At 40.2% G+C, this 16193-nt stretch overlaps 1 protein-coding gene across 2 annotated transcripts; it reads right to left on the minus strand.

The window, feature by feature from the left end:
- Positions 1-1585: 1585 nt before the first annotated feature.
- Positions 1586-14391, minus strand: rundc1 (RUN domain containing 1). Of its 2 annotated transcripts, none has more exons than XM_057817948.1 (5): positions 13834-14391; positions 7607-7765; positions 6961-7159; positions 6791-6886; positions 1586-4320 (listed from the first exon to the last, which is right to left on the minus strand). In XM_057817948.1, exons 1-5 carry the CDS (start codon positions 14224-14226, stop codon positions 3458-3460), a joined length of 1710 nt encoding a protein of 569 aa, XP_057673931.1. In that variant the 5' UTR covers positions 14227-14391; the 3' UTR covers positions 1586-3457. The 2 variants fall into 2 exon arrangements, with proteins under 2 accessions (XP_057673931.1, XP_057673932.1); XM_057817949.1 differs by lacking the exon at positions 13834-14391 and adding an exon at positions 13393-13798.
- Positions 14392-16193: the final 1802 nt, after the last annotated feature.

Genomic DNA, 16193 nt, shown 5'->3' on the forward strand with positions numbered 1-16193 from the left:
TAATAAACAGCATACAATAGGGTGACCATATTTTGATTTCCCAAAAAGAGGACACTCAGCCCGGCCTCAAGATACTTAAATTTTACTCGAAGCTCACTCAAAGATGCCTATATCACTTTAATATATTTAAAGTGTGCCCCCTCACTCTGGGTGGAAAAATGCAGTTTGAAAAAAATAATAAAATAATGATAATATATATAGAATGCAGACCCATGGAAAAGTCCAGTCAATACACATACACACAGTAGACTATGTGCCAACTAAACATTTTTATAAATTACTATCACGACAATTGTCGTTGACGAATTGTTATTCCCATTCAATTGATATTCTCGTTCAACGTTCTAGATTGCACACAAACAATAACCGAAATAAACTGACAAACTATTCAACCAGCATGTTTCCAAACGTAGCAGTTCAAAACTACGTTTCCAATAATGCCTAGCGTGGTTTAGCTTACTGATAGCTAGCTGAGGCAAAAATCAAACTTTGCTATAAAAGTTTACAATCATCGGCAGCGCAACGATGAGACACCAAACGGGATTTTACAGTCAAAGCTCCGACAGAAGTCAACAGTTGCCATTATATACGTATTCATCGTGAAAAACTTAACAACTGGGCAGGCGTTGTGGCCAAATCGGTACCAGAAGATGGCGGTAATGCCTCATGATAGGGGTAAACTGCCAACAAAAACAAGAACTACTCCTTCCCTCGCTACTGCTAGGAGCCATGTCATCGCAGGCAGGCGCTGCCACCCAGCGGCATGAGGGATTCTCTTGAAATTAGTCCTGTAAAAAAAATCATAAAAACCGGACATTTTTATGAATTTATAAAACGCGCCCGGACGACGAGGATACTACGTGAAAGTAGGACTTGTCCGGGCAGAAGAGGACGTTTGTCACCCTAGCATACAATATACATCACAAATGTATGCACGCGCGAGTGGTGAATCGATAAAACGCAGCCGTGAAAATTACCGCCCTCATTTTTATTTACTGTGTGATAATTGGACTCACTGCATATCGCGGCAGGCTTAGCAACTTCAATAAAACATGTCGTTAGTTAGATGGACTTACAATCTACCAGCATGTAATTGTCTCCTGCCGTCTTCCAAAATTACAACTGGGTGATGGCGCTTTAGGTGTTCATTCACGGGCGACGTGCAGCAGTTTAGCATTGAAGAGACAGGACACCCCATGTACACTCCTTTCAATGTACCCTCAAGTCAATGTTTTGGCCACTCTGGTACGCTTTTTTGGCTTTGTGCCGCTTTCACCGCTTGCATACCAAGCGTCCGACATTAAAAAAAAAAAAAAATCTCCCGAAACCCCCCCTTAAAAATTTTTGCTTTGGATCTACACAATTCACATTGGGCACCCTATTTGACTTCAAAATGGTGAATTTCGCCGAATGGTGAGATTTTCATGCCTGAAAATGGATTTGATGCCATCAGTAGCAGCCCAGTTTAATAGGCTCATGAACAGTTAATTGTGTACAAATATGTATAATTATTTGAAAATTAAAGTAGCATTTACATCATTCATTGACATTTAAGATCGTGAAATCTGCAGGGGGAAAAAAGCTCAATAGTTCATCACATTTTATTCTGCTCACTGCTCCTCTGCATGAAACATTATTGGAATATGAGGAAAAAAATACTACATAAATACCTTAATATAAATATTTGTGTTCGGGATAAAGTAAAAAAAAAAATTAATGCGATTCAGCCAAGCTTACAAGCGTATGGATCTTTTCTGCTTCAACTAAAACATGCTCTCCAATAAATAAATTCTTCTGTACATAAATAATAAGTTGACAGGGCAAATACAAGTCTTAAATGTCGCTGGTATTGTTGTAAGCACTTTGAAACATTATGCAGGCGAGTAGGTAGCACTTTCATCGCAGCTATTGTGTTTGCATTCAAGGGAAATAAATACTTGCCACAACAAGTCACATTTTCCTACAATAGAATGGTCTCAATGAATCAAAGTCCATTTACTGCATCATCTTTGGATTTGTCTCCAGATTTGACTCAGGTAGTCACATTCTTACTCTCTTGGAATGTTGAGGATGTTATCACAGGGGTGGGCCAACTTTTGGACTCAAGGGACCATGTTGCATTTTCTTAAGGCTTAGGTGGACCTACTCATTTGCTACTGGAGTTCTTAAAAAGCTTAAAATGCATGAATAAATGTCACATTGTTTTAATTGTAATCTAACATTTAATAAAATGGCAGCGAAAATTAATTTTGTGACAATTTATTAACGGATTAGCTTATTTAACTCAATTTAAAGTGCAGGTGATATGATGAAAGAAAGTGTCAAAGGTCGCAGAGGTCAGAAATAGGGCAACGCTTTGAATTTGGCTGTTTAGTCAGAGGTCTGCACTGAGTGCTCTGCTACTTCTAGTTTTTTTATGTATGTGCTTCATTCATAAACGTGTATTTATATACTTTCAAATTACATTTATGGTTATCATTTAATAATTATTCATTTTAATGTATTAAAATGTATCGAAATTTGTTAAATGGGCACATACTAAGATTTATTGTACTTTTGTCTAATTACAGTGCAGTACTGTTGATGTGTTTATGATCAAATCATGTCTTGATACCTCATTTCATTATAACTCATCTATTATTTGATTTGATCAAGTAGATACATTTTTAAAAGTATGTGATACATGTTTGAATTTTATTTATAATATGTCAATTATGTAATGGGATACATTGATTTAAAAAATGAAATGATGAATAACGGACTATATGTCGCAGTTTTTTTTTTTATAGTTTGGCTGGGGGTGCGATTTATACTCTGGAGCGACTTATGTGTGAAATTATTAACACATTATTATATCATTTCACATGCTATTTTCACACTAAACCGCAAGAGGCGCTCAAGGCCTGTGTTTCAACATTGGCGGTAACTTATAAAAACAAATAAAAACAACTTAGAAGGGCTGGACAAAATGACTCTGAAAAGAAAATCATATTCTGCAGATAACAAGCTGCAACTAGTGGAATATGCATTTGAAAAACAGCGTCGAGCAGCAGAAAGAAAGTTTGGAGTTAGCGACAAACTTGTAAGGGACTTGCAAAATGAGGTTACTCTTACTGAAATAAAGAAAATAAAAAAAAGCTAATCGTGGGCTAAAAGCTAATCGTGGGCTAAGGGCTAGGTGGCCTTTCAATATGACATGTCTGTTCTTGGTGTCGGATTTTATCAAGTAAATTTCCCCTCAAAATGCAACTTATACTCCAGTGCGACTGAAATATGTTTTATTCCTCTCCATTGCACATTTTTTGGCTGGTGCGACTTATACTCAGGTGCGACTTATAGTCCGAAAAATATGGTAAGTAAATGGACCCTTTTTAGGAAAAAGAAATGCATGAATGAAGCAAAAAGTGTTACATTGTTGTCCACCCCTGTGATGTCACGGTCTGGAATTATCGTGTGGTCAAAAGGCGTCCTTGATGTTCTTGAGCTGGCGCACAGCCAAGTCAACGGGTAGGTCGAACTTGAGGTGGCTGATGCGCCCCAGGATGCGGAGCGCGCCCTCGAAGCCGGTTTGCGCCATATAGCTCCAGGACAGGTAGTGGGGATGCACCAGCGAGCCCGTCTTGCACAGCAGGTTGAGCCACGACACCAGCCGCTGCTCATTGAGGGCCATACACACCAGCGCCTTGAACTCCGTGTCGGGGCCCCGCTTGTAGCGGCCATGTTCCTTCAGGACCGTGTGGACGGCCCACAAGAGCGACTGTTTAGGCGTGACGCCGACCTGGTTGCCCCCGACCGGCAGGCCGAAAGACTGCGACAGCTGACGGGCGGGCGACTCGGCAAAAGCTTTGCCGTTTTTGCAGTGGTAGTACTTGACGAAGAGCTCCCAGGGGTGCGCCGTCTGAGGGCCGGCGCTCTGCCGGGGTAGCAAGCAGGAGATTGGCGCCAGAACCAGGCTGACCGTCTGGGACGGCGATACCAGGCCGTGAGCCAGCAAGTCCTTGAGAACTGGGGCCAGCTCCTTACGGACGCACGCTGTAAGCTCGTCGCGCGGCCCTGCCGCCAGGCTCCCGCCGTAGTGGACCACGTGGTCCGGGCCCGACTGGCGACGCGAGCCCAGCACACGGACCTTGTCCACGGTGGCCTCTAGACGACGGAGGAGGGGACCGTAGTCGCGCTGCTCCGACTCCTGGGGCCAGGCCGACGGCGTCTGGCCGACCGAACAGCCGAATTGGCTGGCGGCGAACATCTGAAGCACCGTCAGCGCCTTCTGGATCAACTGCAGGCCCGTCTCGCGCATCCTTTGCGCCTGCGCCGGGTCCACTGGGGAGACGCAGACACAAACGTTCAATCTTCATACATCAACTCTGTAGCCAGAGATATTCTTTGGAAGATAAGCGCCTCCATATTTTTCATTTCGTTCCTTCGCTGCCAACCCACCCAATTCAAATGGATTGGATGTTTATCGCCGTCAATGAGTTAACCCTTTCATGCACGGATAATATATTTTTTTTCTTATTTATTTTTTCATTACGTTCATATAGGACAGGGTTCTAAACATTTTGGCCTAGGAGCCAATTATGGCTCACGGGAGAAAATTTTGCGGCCCTCATTTGACATCCAACTGTAGTAATAGTGTTGCCCGCACATATTTTGTAACGGCTAATAAACATGTACAAGTAGTACCCGCGTTATGAGGTACTCGACTTACGTGATTTCAGCGTCACAGCTCGTCCATCATTTTGTCTCCAGTGTTTTTTTGTTTGTTTGTTTGTTTTGTTTTGTTTTTTGTCGCGTAATGGGGTAGAGTTTGTGTTTGAACTCCGTATTTTTCTCAGTGTTAACAGTTGTCAAGTTTCCCTGCAAATATTTGTTTCGCAGCTAAGAGGAGCTGCTCTCTCACTATTGAAAATTTACATGATCCGCAAATTTTTTTTTGTTTTTTTTTGCGTGCATCTATTTTACAGTTCTTTGGACTATATCGCTAATAATAATAATTTGTTTACAAGTTAAATTAAAATGGTGAAGTTTATACGTTTAATTACAGTGAGTGCAGACCCAATCACATTGCTTTCTGTTTTCTACTAAGGAAGTAGAGTGCGATGGAGCAAGCGACAGAGTAGCGTAAGCAGCTCGACCTCGTCTAAGTTGCTGAAATCAAGTTCTAATAAGCTTCATAAGTCACATCGACTTACCCGTTTGTTCACCAGCAGGTTCTAGGGTGCCTCAGTAGTTTAAAAGTAAAACTACAGTAAACATCAGTGAAACAAGAACTCTTGAGTCTCCAAATTGTGAACAAGCCGGCTTAATCAGTGTACCTTTTTCACCATCCACCAGCATTGATGGTAAGTACAGTATCTTATTCTTTATTAATATGACGAATAATACATGTTTTTGGATTGTTATTTTGAGATTTAAGGGGTATCTAAGGGTACTTAAAGGGTTAATTCCAACTTGTGAGGAAATTCAGGTTACGTCGCCAGTTTAGGAACGGAACTCATTCGTAACCCGAGGAGTACCTGTGTATGAATAGTCTGAAATAAAATGATTAGATTAATTGAAGGATCCATTTTGGAGAGAAAAAAAATGAATATGAATATTCGCCTTAGCCTTTTGGATGAAAATACTTATTAGTCTTAGTCACATTTTAGTCATCTCAAAATGTGTTTGTTGTCGTCTAGTTCTAGTCGACATTTACTAAAAATGTTTTTGTCTGCAAATTAAAAAAAAAATACTGCAAAGATAAATAAATAAATGTTTCCAACTATTTCGAATTAACATTGACAGATGAGCAAGTATTGTAGCGTCGCCGTTAACAAGGACAACGGCAACTTGGTGATAATACACGCTCAGCAGGAAAACCACATTATTTTCAATTAATTATACCCACCTGGACGCGACAAACTATGTAAAAAAAGTTGTCTGAGACTAAGAGGATGCTCGCTGTAGCATTAGCCTAATGCTAACGCAAATGTTATGCTAATGCTACGGGTTACATTTAGTGTGTGATGATCACTCAGCACAGACCTTTAAACGCTAAAGCAACATTGCATATTCCCACTGGCCAAGATATGAGAATACAAATCTTACCGTGCAAGCCTTGAGGAGATGACACTGCACTGGTGAGTGTGCGGGGAGGGGGGTTCAGCACATCACATGAGTGACACAACCACTACCATGATGCAGGCTAGCTACACATAAAATGTCACATATTGTGAATATGTGAACATGTGACAGAAACTTGCGCATTTTTGTCATGTTCTCGTCTCATCAAACCAAAACTGGCATTAGGCTCCTTATGTTTTAGTCTGCCAAAACTCTGCCACGTTTTAGCTCATTATCGTCTCGTCATGGTCAAGAAAAAAAAGTGTTCGTTGACTAATTATTTTCGTTATCGTCATCGTTGACGAAAACATCACTGCCACAGAGCATCCTCTGTGACCTGGGCTGCCAGTTAATGAGTTAAGCTAATGATAACATGTGAATAGATATTCACAGTAGGGACCACTGTCCCTAAAAGGGTTAATAACCAAGCAGCTGAATGATTAAATTTTGGCAAACTACTAGCACCAATGTTCGATTATCCAATACCACTCTGAGTATCCTCATGTAGCAGTGTCTAGTCTGACAGTGTGTTGTCTGACAAACCGTTAGCATTAGCCTTGCCCAATCTAAATTTGGAGAAGGTAAGTTATTTACATACATGCCAACTTATTATCAAGAGAAGACCATTGGCAGCACTACAAAAGAACCATTTAACGCCACGGGTAGTTTGACAAAGAAAAGATCTCACCTGGCCGCTTCCCTCCGCGACCCCTGGCCTCAGCGGAAGCCGCAAGAGGCTGCTGGCTGCGCACGCCGTCAGACAGCAGAGGGTTGCCCACCTCATCTGCGAGGAAAACGGCACGTTTAATCTACATGAGCGCCAAAACGTTCTGACACGCGAGTGAATCAGCTGCTTACCCTGAATGAAGTTGATGAACATCTCCAGATCTCGAATCTGCGTCTTGAGCTGCTCTACCAGCTGCTCCTTGACCCGCGCCGGGTTAACGATCTGCGCGATGGCGGCGTCCACGCGCCGCCGCAGCTCCTCGGGCGACAAGTCGCCGATGTCCTCGTTCAGGTTGACGTCCAACTTTTTGATCAGTTCGTCGATTATGACCTATCCGAAGCGGCAGCGTTATAAACCTGAACACTGGGAACTCCAAATATGATACTAGTGTAGAAATATATTTCTATTTATTCACAATAATCATATGTGGAAGATGTCACATTTCTTCCATATCCACATAGGCCTTTGTCCACTCAGCAGTGTATGTAATCTGATCAGGGCTGGGGGTTGTACATTCCAAGCAATTCTCCAGAAGAAGAAATCCATTCCCTCCAAGTTAGAAGGGGGTTTAAAAAAAGACTATGCACAGGAAGGCTCGAGCACTTTTTTTTTTGGGGGGGGGTCCCGGGACCAGATGTCATGTCTTTTCTGTTGGTCTGTCTTTAAGTGTAAATTCTTTGTTCTTTTTTTATTCATCATCTCCTGTTCGTTATACGAGTAAAACAACCTGTAACATGGAAGAATCGACTCTTTTTCTTCACTAGTAATGTTTACTACCTTCTGGCGCTCCATGACGACGGACTGCGGCAGCGAGTCGTAGCTTCCCTCCTGGTAGGCAAAGTGCTCCAGATCGTCCAGCTGAGTCTTTAGCTGGAAGATCAAATCTTTTTGCTTCTCTCGCTGAGCTTCCAGACGCTCCCGTTTCTCCCGCTCGCTCTGGAACAACACATTATAACATCACTCAACGTCACCAAAAATAATCATATTGTAAAGTAAAAATAAATCTTTTTTTTTTTTTTTTTAACAGATTTTTTAAAATTGAATTCTTTTTCAATATTTATTCTTCCAGTGCCATTGATGATGATAGATGTCTAATCATGTGGTTCTTTTCATCCTTCTGCTGTAAACTTCAATTCGTTCGTCACGAGTAGCCGCCCAATCTGTTTGAAACCAGTTTAAAGGGATGGGATGTCTTTTGCCGTTGTTCTGTCAAAATTTGCCCCCTTATAAAATTTTGCTCCCAAAGCTTTTATGGTGGTGAAAAAGCCCTCTTTTACATCCAGTTGGACTCTCTATATTATCCAAAGGTGCTAAATAGTTACATTATAAACATACATGTGCAACACGAAAGTGGCGTAAATTAATGCTTAACGACACGGCGAAGTCGTTAACAGTGAGAGAGCAGGGTGCAGTTGTTGTGTGCAGCTAACATGGTAGGATGTGTCTGAGGAGAACATTTCTACATGTGCTTCCATGATCAAACTTAATATTCTTTTCTTTAAAGAAAGTTTGTAGTGTTTACTTTGGAACGCTCCATTCGTGACCATTTTTAACGTTATGCTCATGCGCAGAACCGCAAAGTTGCAAATTTTGATGAGTTGCAAAATTTATCAGAACACCGTTAATGGCAGCTGATAAGTTTTTGGGGTTTTGTAAAAATATTTTAGGCAAATTTTGAAATTACTACCATCCTCCAGTCAAAATGGATTGGACATTTATCATTATCAATGAAGCAAATGAATTTTTAATAAAGAAAAAAAATCTTAAAACTTACAGATATTCCATTTTTACAGATTAAAAAGGGTTCCATCTTAATTCAATATTTTTAATGACAATTTTTTTTAGTATTTCAGTAAATTTGATTTTTCTTTAATTATTAAAAAGTCAGGTACTAGGGAGATGTCTATCGCCTTCTTAAAAGCGCGACACAAGATTTTTAACAAGTGCATCTCAGCAGAAAGAATCTTGTTTAGCAATCTGAAAGAAAAATCTGTCAAAGGCAAATGTTTCCAGGAAATAGCCACAACAGCTGTCGTCAGACTGTTTTAAATGCCAGTCCTATTAGGGGTGTGATAAAATATCGAAATGGTGATATATCGTAATTAGGGCTGTCAAACGATTAAAATTTTTAATCGAGTTAATTACAGCTTAAAAATTAATTAATCGTAATTAATCGCAATTAATCGCAATTCAAACCATCTATAAAATATGCCATATTTTTCTGTATATTATTGTTGGAATGGAAAGATAAGACACAAGATGGATATTTACATTCAACATACGGTACACAAGTACTGTATTTGTTTACAATAAATCAACAAGATGGCAATAACATTAACATTCTGTTAAAGTGATCCATGGATAGAAAGACTTGTAGTTGTTAAAGATGAATATTAGTATAGTATAGTATAGTATAGTATAGTATAGTATGGTTATAGAAATTTTATATTAAAACTCCTCTTAATGTTTTCGTTTTAATAAAATTTGTAAAATTTTCAATCCAAAAATAAACTAGTAGCCCGCCTTTGTTGATGTCAATAACTACTTACACAATGGTAATGGATGCTGAAGCCAATAAAAGCAGTCGCACCCGAGCGCCAGCAGAGGGCGGAAAAACTCCATAAAACACAATTAACAAGTTGGCCTTTCACTATACTGACATTTAAATCTGTCTGAGCGGGGCTAGTGCGTTAATTGCGTCAAATATTTTAACGTGATTAATTTAAAAAATTAATTACCGCCCGTTAACGCGATAATTTTGACAGCCCTAATCGTAATACTTTGTATCACCAAAGGTTATCGATATGCTTCTGGCAAGAATCGAGATATCGTTTTAAAAAGGTGTCAATGTCTAAAAAATAAATAAGAAAATGGGAACCAACAAGTTGCTACCAAAATCTTCCACCATAATAGTGTCTTAGTTAACTCTAAGGTTGCATTGACGGTGCTCGACGCCCAAACCATTTAGACTAGAAACGTTCGTTCATTCGAAAGCAGAGCATTCACAGTCATTCTGTCCGATTTTCAGGGCATTTACAGGTCACTTGCTGTTCATTTTAGGGCATTTACAGGTAATTTCCTGTTGAGTTTGAGTCACTGCCTATTTATTTGGGTAATTCCCAGGTCACTTCCTGTTATGTAACGCAAAATAAACAGGAAGTGACCCATAAAATACCCCAAATTCAACAGGAAGTAAATGAAAATCAACAGGTAAATGACCTTAAATGGCGCAAAATTACCTCATTGCCTGGCATTGGCTGCCACTGACGGCCATAGACGTTCAATAAGCGGAAGATAATGGATGGATGGATGGATGGATGTCTACTAGTGATTCAGTAATTACAATTCACAGCAGAAGCTTGTTTTTCTGTTTTTTAGTCGTTTGTAGAATAGCATAATTTCCTGACCAATGTATCGATAACCGTTGTATCGCCATATCGTCAGATTATCATTATCGTGAGCTTTGTATCGCAAATCGTATCGTATTGTGAGGTACCAAGAGGTTCCCACTCCTAAGTCCTATTATAGCCAATCAAATGTGAGTATTTCAAATTGTCCTGCCTACTTAATGCTCTGACTATCCACTGTAGTATGTGCGTCTTTAATGGAGCCAGAAAGAAAAGCAGGCGTCGTCTGAGTGGCCGTTTACATGGTGACGCAACGATTGCCTCGCCTTTACACAGGCTACGTCTATACTAGGACAGATAATTTTCTCCAGGGTAGTTTACCGACTATTTTTATAGCTGTCCGCACTACGTTTAAGGTGCATTTAAGCCCCCCTACCCTCCGTTTCTGCAAGGTAGGCCTGCATTTGCATTTGGTTTACCTCTGAACTGCTGAACTGGAAACTCATTACTCATAATTTCGAAATTACTACACCCTCTAGACCAGGGGTCGGGAACTCATTTTTGTGATCACAGTTTTTTTTTTTTCATGAACGCAATTGAACACATCACACGTTGTGATTAAAATAAAGCTTTAGAAAACAACAACGAAAGCCTGACATCGTTACTTGGGATGATACAATCGAGGCTCAGTTGCGCTCTCATCACTTGGAAAATAACAAATACACACACACATGGTGTGGCGCTGCGTATATTTCCTGAGAGCCGCAACCAGGCGTGCTTGTGTAGAACAGTGGCGATCCTGGAAGTGGCATGAAAAAAACAGATTGCACACCTCTGTGACTAGAGGTACCATGCAGTTCACTTTTTGGGGGTTTAATTTTCATCTACGCATTTTTATATATTCATGATCGGGCGGCAACGAGTTGGGAGGGACCAGCCCCGCAGCTGGCTGATCGGAGACTTGAGGCGGGTGACGAGCTCTGCAATAAAATGCTCATCTCCGCGTAATCCGCGATGGGAGAATTGAAGCATATTATTGCGACGTACGTTTGAAGGTTCAAGAAAAATGTGTGAATGAATTATCAGCTCTTCTCAATCACTCTTCAAGTCCAGCGACCTGGCCTGAACCACATTTAAAAAATTACGGGTTGGCGGAGAGGCAGATGCAGTCATCAAGAGAGCCAGAAATGACTCATGAAAACACAGGTTCCTGACACCTGTTCTACACTCTAGATGATAAACTGTAAACAATGACTGTGGAAAAGAAAAGAGGAGCAGGAATGCCACGTCTTGATCGTTCGCCTCCATTAATTACAATGCCAGCATGCCGCACTAAAAATAGTGATGGCACGCTCCATGACGTCTTGTCCTTAGTATCCGATTGTTGTACAGAGACACTCGTATATATATATATTAACTCTTTTGCTCCCAAAAACGTATAAATACGTTCTATTTTCAATTGTTTCAGTGTCCCAAAGACGGATTTATACGTCTTATTTTCATAAGAGACATCTCTGGGTTCTCATTCAACTGAGCTCCAAAGCACAAAGCTGAAAATCCATTATAAAGCAATAAAACTGGCCACTGGAGGGCAGTAGCCAGGCGGCGGACGACCGAGCAGATCAACCGAGAGGACGCCTTGGATGCCAGGCGCTGGACGACCCAGCAGAACGACCGGGACCACCAGTGCAGCGGACGATGTCGTTGAGTCCGTGCTGCTCGCCGAGCAGACCTCGCAGAGACTCAAAAAAATCCATCTTTTATGAGACAGGCGGCGATGAGGGAAAACTTAACCTGGCTGTCGCAGCCAAAACAGCATCACCTCAGTTAGTTATGTGTAAATAGTTACTTTGCTATCAAAAGCTCTATCTGTCTTGTTATTTACGTTATTTTGTAAAAGGACAAAAAAAATTCAGATGTTTGGGATGTAACTAAAGCAAGAAACAGCTGTGTTAAAGTTATGTTTGAAATGTATGCTTTCACAAAAAGCTCAATTTCTGTTTTTTCATCAGAAATTGGAAAATTGCTCAAACAAAGCTATTTTCTAATGCTGATTACTAAAGAATGAAAAAAGATATGAATTTACTTTTTTTCCTGCTGAAAGAAGACAGTCTAATTTTTCTTTTGGTGGGTTCCATGTTTATATAGCAATATACCAGAATTTTCTGTGGGCCTTGCAAAATCAGTCAAAATCCAGTAAAACGGCTGGGAGCGAAGGGCCTTGCTCCAGTGAAAATGGCTGGGAGTGAATGAGTTAAGTGGCGGGTACTATTAGCCGGCTAACTTATCTGTATAAGTTCTTGCACGAATAAGAGGCACATTAATGTAGCTGACATGCCGTATAGTCTAACCAATTACACGTTTAAGGCCATTATCCATCCTAGCGTAGACATAGACTGTTATTATAATATTTTTAATTTAAACATATTGTATGTTAGCGTTTTTGTACCTTTTGAAGCAAAAGAAAAAAAACGCGTGGACGCCATTGCTTCGAGTGGGCAGTATGTCGTCTTCTGGGCTGAGGAGGTTGTTGTCAAAGAAGTGCATCATTCGCTGTCACCTTGTAAAACTGCACTGCCCCTAAGGGCCTGGCATGAATACTACATCTTTTTTTAGGCAGATCTGCGACATTGTTCGAATGGAGATGGAACCATGTAAATGCCAACATGAAATCTCTCGTATTCTTGGAGCGTCACCATGTAAACGGCCCCGGAGTCTCACACAGAAAAAGGAGAAAGCCAGAGACCAATTGCAGAGGTACAGAAACTATCAAATGTGTGTATTTTCTTAGCAACGTTTAACCTGTTTTAACTGTATCAATGTTTATGTGCTGTTTGCGCATGGTGTGACTGATGCATATGTTTGCAAGCTGTGTCATTGTTTTGCTTGAATTTTTTAATTTTTTTTATCATACTTCTAGGACATTCATGATTTGCAAATTCAGACTCTTTGAGCAATCTTTCACATGAATGTTATTTATACCAGCTCTTGGCTATTCAATTAAATGTTTATATGTGGTTAACAAACACCATCGAAGAATGTTTGAAAAAGGAGATACTACAAGTGTCATGAACAAAATGGTTAAAATCGACAGCCCAGTATTATAACCTGTGAGGAAGAAACTAAAGTTTTTTTATATTGTGTATTGATATGGATGTTTTGGAAGGAAAAACTATCTTCCAAGTAAAATGTGGACAAACATGCCATCCAACTCACCAAGTCCTCCTGGAAGTGATGCGTGCATGAGAAAGGGGGCGAATAGAAAAACGTCAAGACCAGGAAGTAAATATTGGCTGAGTACATATCAGCCTTGATCAAACAACATTCAGCCACAGGCATTGCTGTCTATTTTTATAATATTCATCCTGCTCTGAAGACAGAAACATTTTCCACCAGCAATAGATGAGGAAAAATCCCGCATGCTGCAGAAAAACTGCCTTAATCCGCTTCAAATTGGACGTTGATTTGATCTGTGTGACATAACACTCAAATGGATGCCCAGTCTTCAAATCGAGATTAACTCATTGTCTGCCATTGACGAGAATAGACGTCCAATTCAAATGGATTGAACGTCTATCCCCGTCTATGGAAATGATACGCAGTCCAAATAGGCTGGACGTCAATTTCTGCCGAAAATTAGTAATTTTGCAATCTCACCGTGTTGTGGAGGTGCCCGGCGCCCCGGGGTCCGCACCCCACCACATGGGGGCATCCCCGGAAGGCGAACTCCTCCAGCTCAGTGAGCATCTTCTCCTTCTCGTCGCTCTGCGCGTGGACGATCTGCTTGAGTCGGAACTGCACCTGGGCAAAATGCGACGTCAGGGCGAGCAGCGACGAGTTGAGCAATTCCTGCTCGTCCTCCAGCTTCCTCAGCCGCCCCGCCATTTCTTCGTCCGGGTCTGCTCCGACGACCGAGCCTCCCTGCCTCGGTTGGCCGCCGACAGCGCGCTCCTCCTCGGGGTTAGACACTGCGCCCACCGGCGCCCAGCGCTCACCGGTGCCTGCCAGCGCGGGCTCGCTGTCGGAGGCTGACAGCTCCTCCGTGGACATAGTGGACGGAGTCAGCCCTTAAAACAAGTTCTACTCGATTTAAACCGTTGTAATTAGTTAAATCGCGGAGGGAACCAAACTGGTCACTAGTACTGAAACAGGTGCATCGCCATCTTGAAGCAAAATGAAACGTACGTCAGAACGAGACGCGTACCAGCGCGTGAGCCAATCTCATATCCGGAAATAAGCGATGACATACATCGACAGTAGCCAATCACCGACTGGATGCCTGATTCATGTTGTGAACCATTGGGATTAAGCGTCGTCACTTGCCGGCCATTTTGCGTCGGGGCAATTTGATTAGTTTTAACATTTATCAGTGGAGCGTGTATTTTAAAATAGATTGCTCATTTTTCAACTGACTTGCAAACAGCTTTTTTTCGTTTCCACATAAACCTCAGAGACGATATAAGTTACCCGCACACGTACAAATATTTGTTTCGACATGCAACATGAATCACCAGAACATTGATATGGTTTGTTATGTTCTTAACTATTTGTAAAACCGTCCAAAATTCTGCGAGTTAATTTCTTTAGGTATGTTAGTAGAGAAAATGTAATGTAATGAAAGTCTCCGACGCAAGATGGCCGCCAGTTGCATACGCCACCAACTGCTTTTTTTTTTTTATTATTATTTTTTTTTTTAGAAATATATGTATGGATTAGAGTGGAGTGGAGGACCAGGAGTGCAAAAATTAAATAAATACACAATTAAATAAATTATTAAATGTGTCATTAAAATGCTTCTCTTTCAATATTTATTTATTTCAAATTTTATTTTTATTATTATTTATTTTAATTTTATTTATATATTTCACTTTTTATTGATTTATTTTCATTTATATTTATTTATTTCAATTTTTATATAATTATTCCAACATTTATTTCCGTTATTATTTATTTATTTCAACATTTATTTATTTGTCATTTACATCACATTTATTTTATTATTATTATTAAAACAAAGTCAATTTGATTGCTCCATCCATTTTAATTTCCATTACCGACTAAATATTTACACACATAAAGACTTTATCTTTGGCCCGGTCAATGGATCCACATCCGAAGTAACGTAGCACGGCTACACCAAATGAATGCATATCCTTGTTTTGCTTGAGTGGTAGACATAATCCAGACAGTTAAAAAAATGTTGGTGCAGCCTCAGTGTACTCAGCTCTGACAACCCGGATGAGATGAAGACTGGAAACTGGTCTAGTAATTGGCTGATGATGAACACGGAAGCAAGACAGGAACAAATTTGCGGCATATAAATTGTCTTTTAAAATGGGAAAAGCTATGTTTAACCATTGAGATCCATTTTAGAAGTATTTCCAAAAAACATGTTTCTTTAATGTCTTTTGAAATATTATTGCCATTTCATGAATAATTGAAGTGAAAATCTTACATTGGGAACCATTAAATATTAATGCTGCTTTTTTTGTTTAAAATGGCTTTTCAGAAAAGTGATTAAAATTATTGTTCCATGTATTGTATCCTTACTTGCACAGAGTATGATTAAATCATAGGCGGAGTTTGACTTCTGGGGCAGGGGAGGCACAACATGTTGATGACCCCAAAACGCAGTGTCAGCAATAAAATTAACTTACAAGAATATTTATAAGTTGACAGTGAGCGCTTTTTGTTTCCCATCATTCTTGAGGGGAATTTTAAATTTTTGCTCAGGCAATACTTTTCGCCAAGATCGTCATCCATTGAATATGGTAGAGCCGCCAGTGTCGTGCCAATGTAGTTACCCCAGTCAAAAATTGTATTCCCTGGGCAGAGCCATATGGAGGTACTGTAGATTTTGTCTTTATTATTCAATCAAAGAAAAGTTGCTTCAATAAAAAAAAAAAAAGTTGCTTTAATCAAAATATATATTTTCAACCCAAAAAAAGTCACTTCAATAAAAAAAAATGTGTTTGAATGCAAAAATAAATTTGAAACTCGAAAAACTAAAAAAAAAT

The sequence above is a fragment of the Corythoichthys intestinalis genome, chromosome 16 (assembly GCF_030265065.1).
Source record: "Corythoichthys intestinalis isolate RoL2023-P3 chromosome 16, ASM3026506v1, whole genome shotgun sequence".
In the NCBI taxonomy this organism is placed as follows: Eukaryota; Metazoa; Chordata; class Actinopteri; order Syngnathiformes; family Syngnathidae; genus Corythoichthys; species Corythoichthys intestinalis.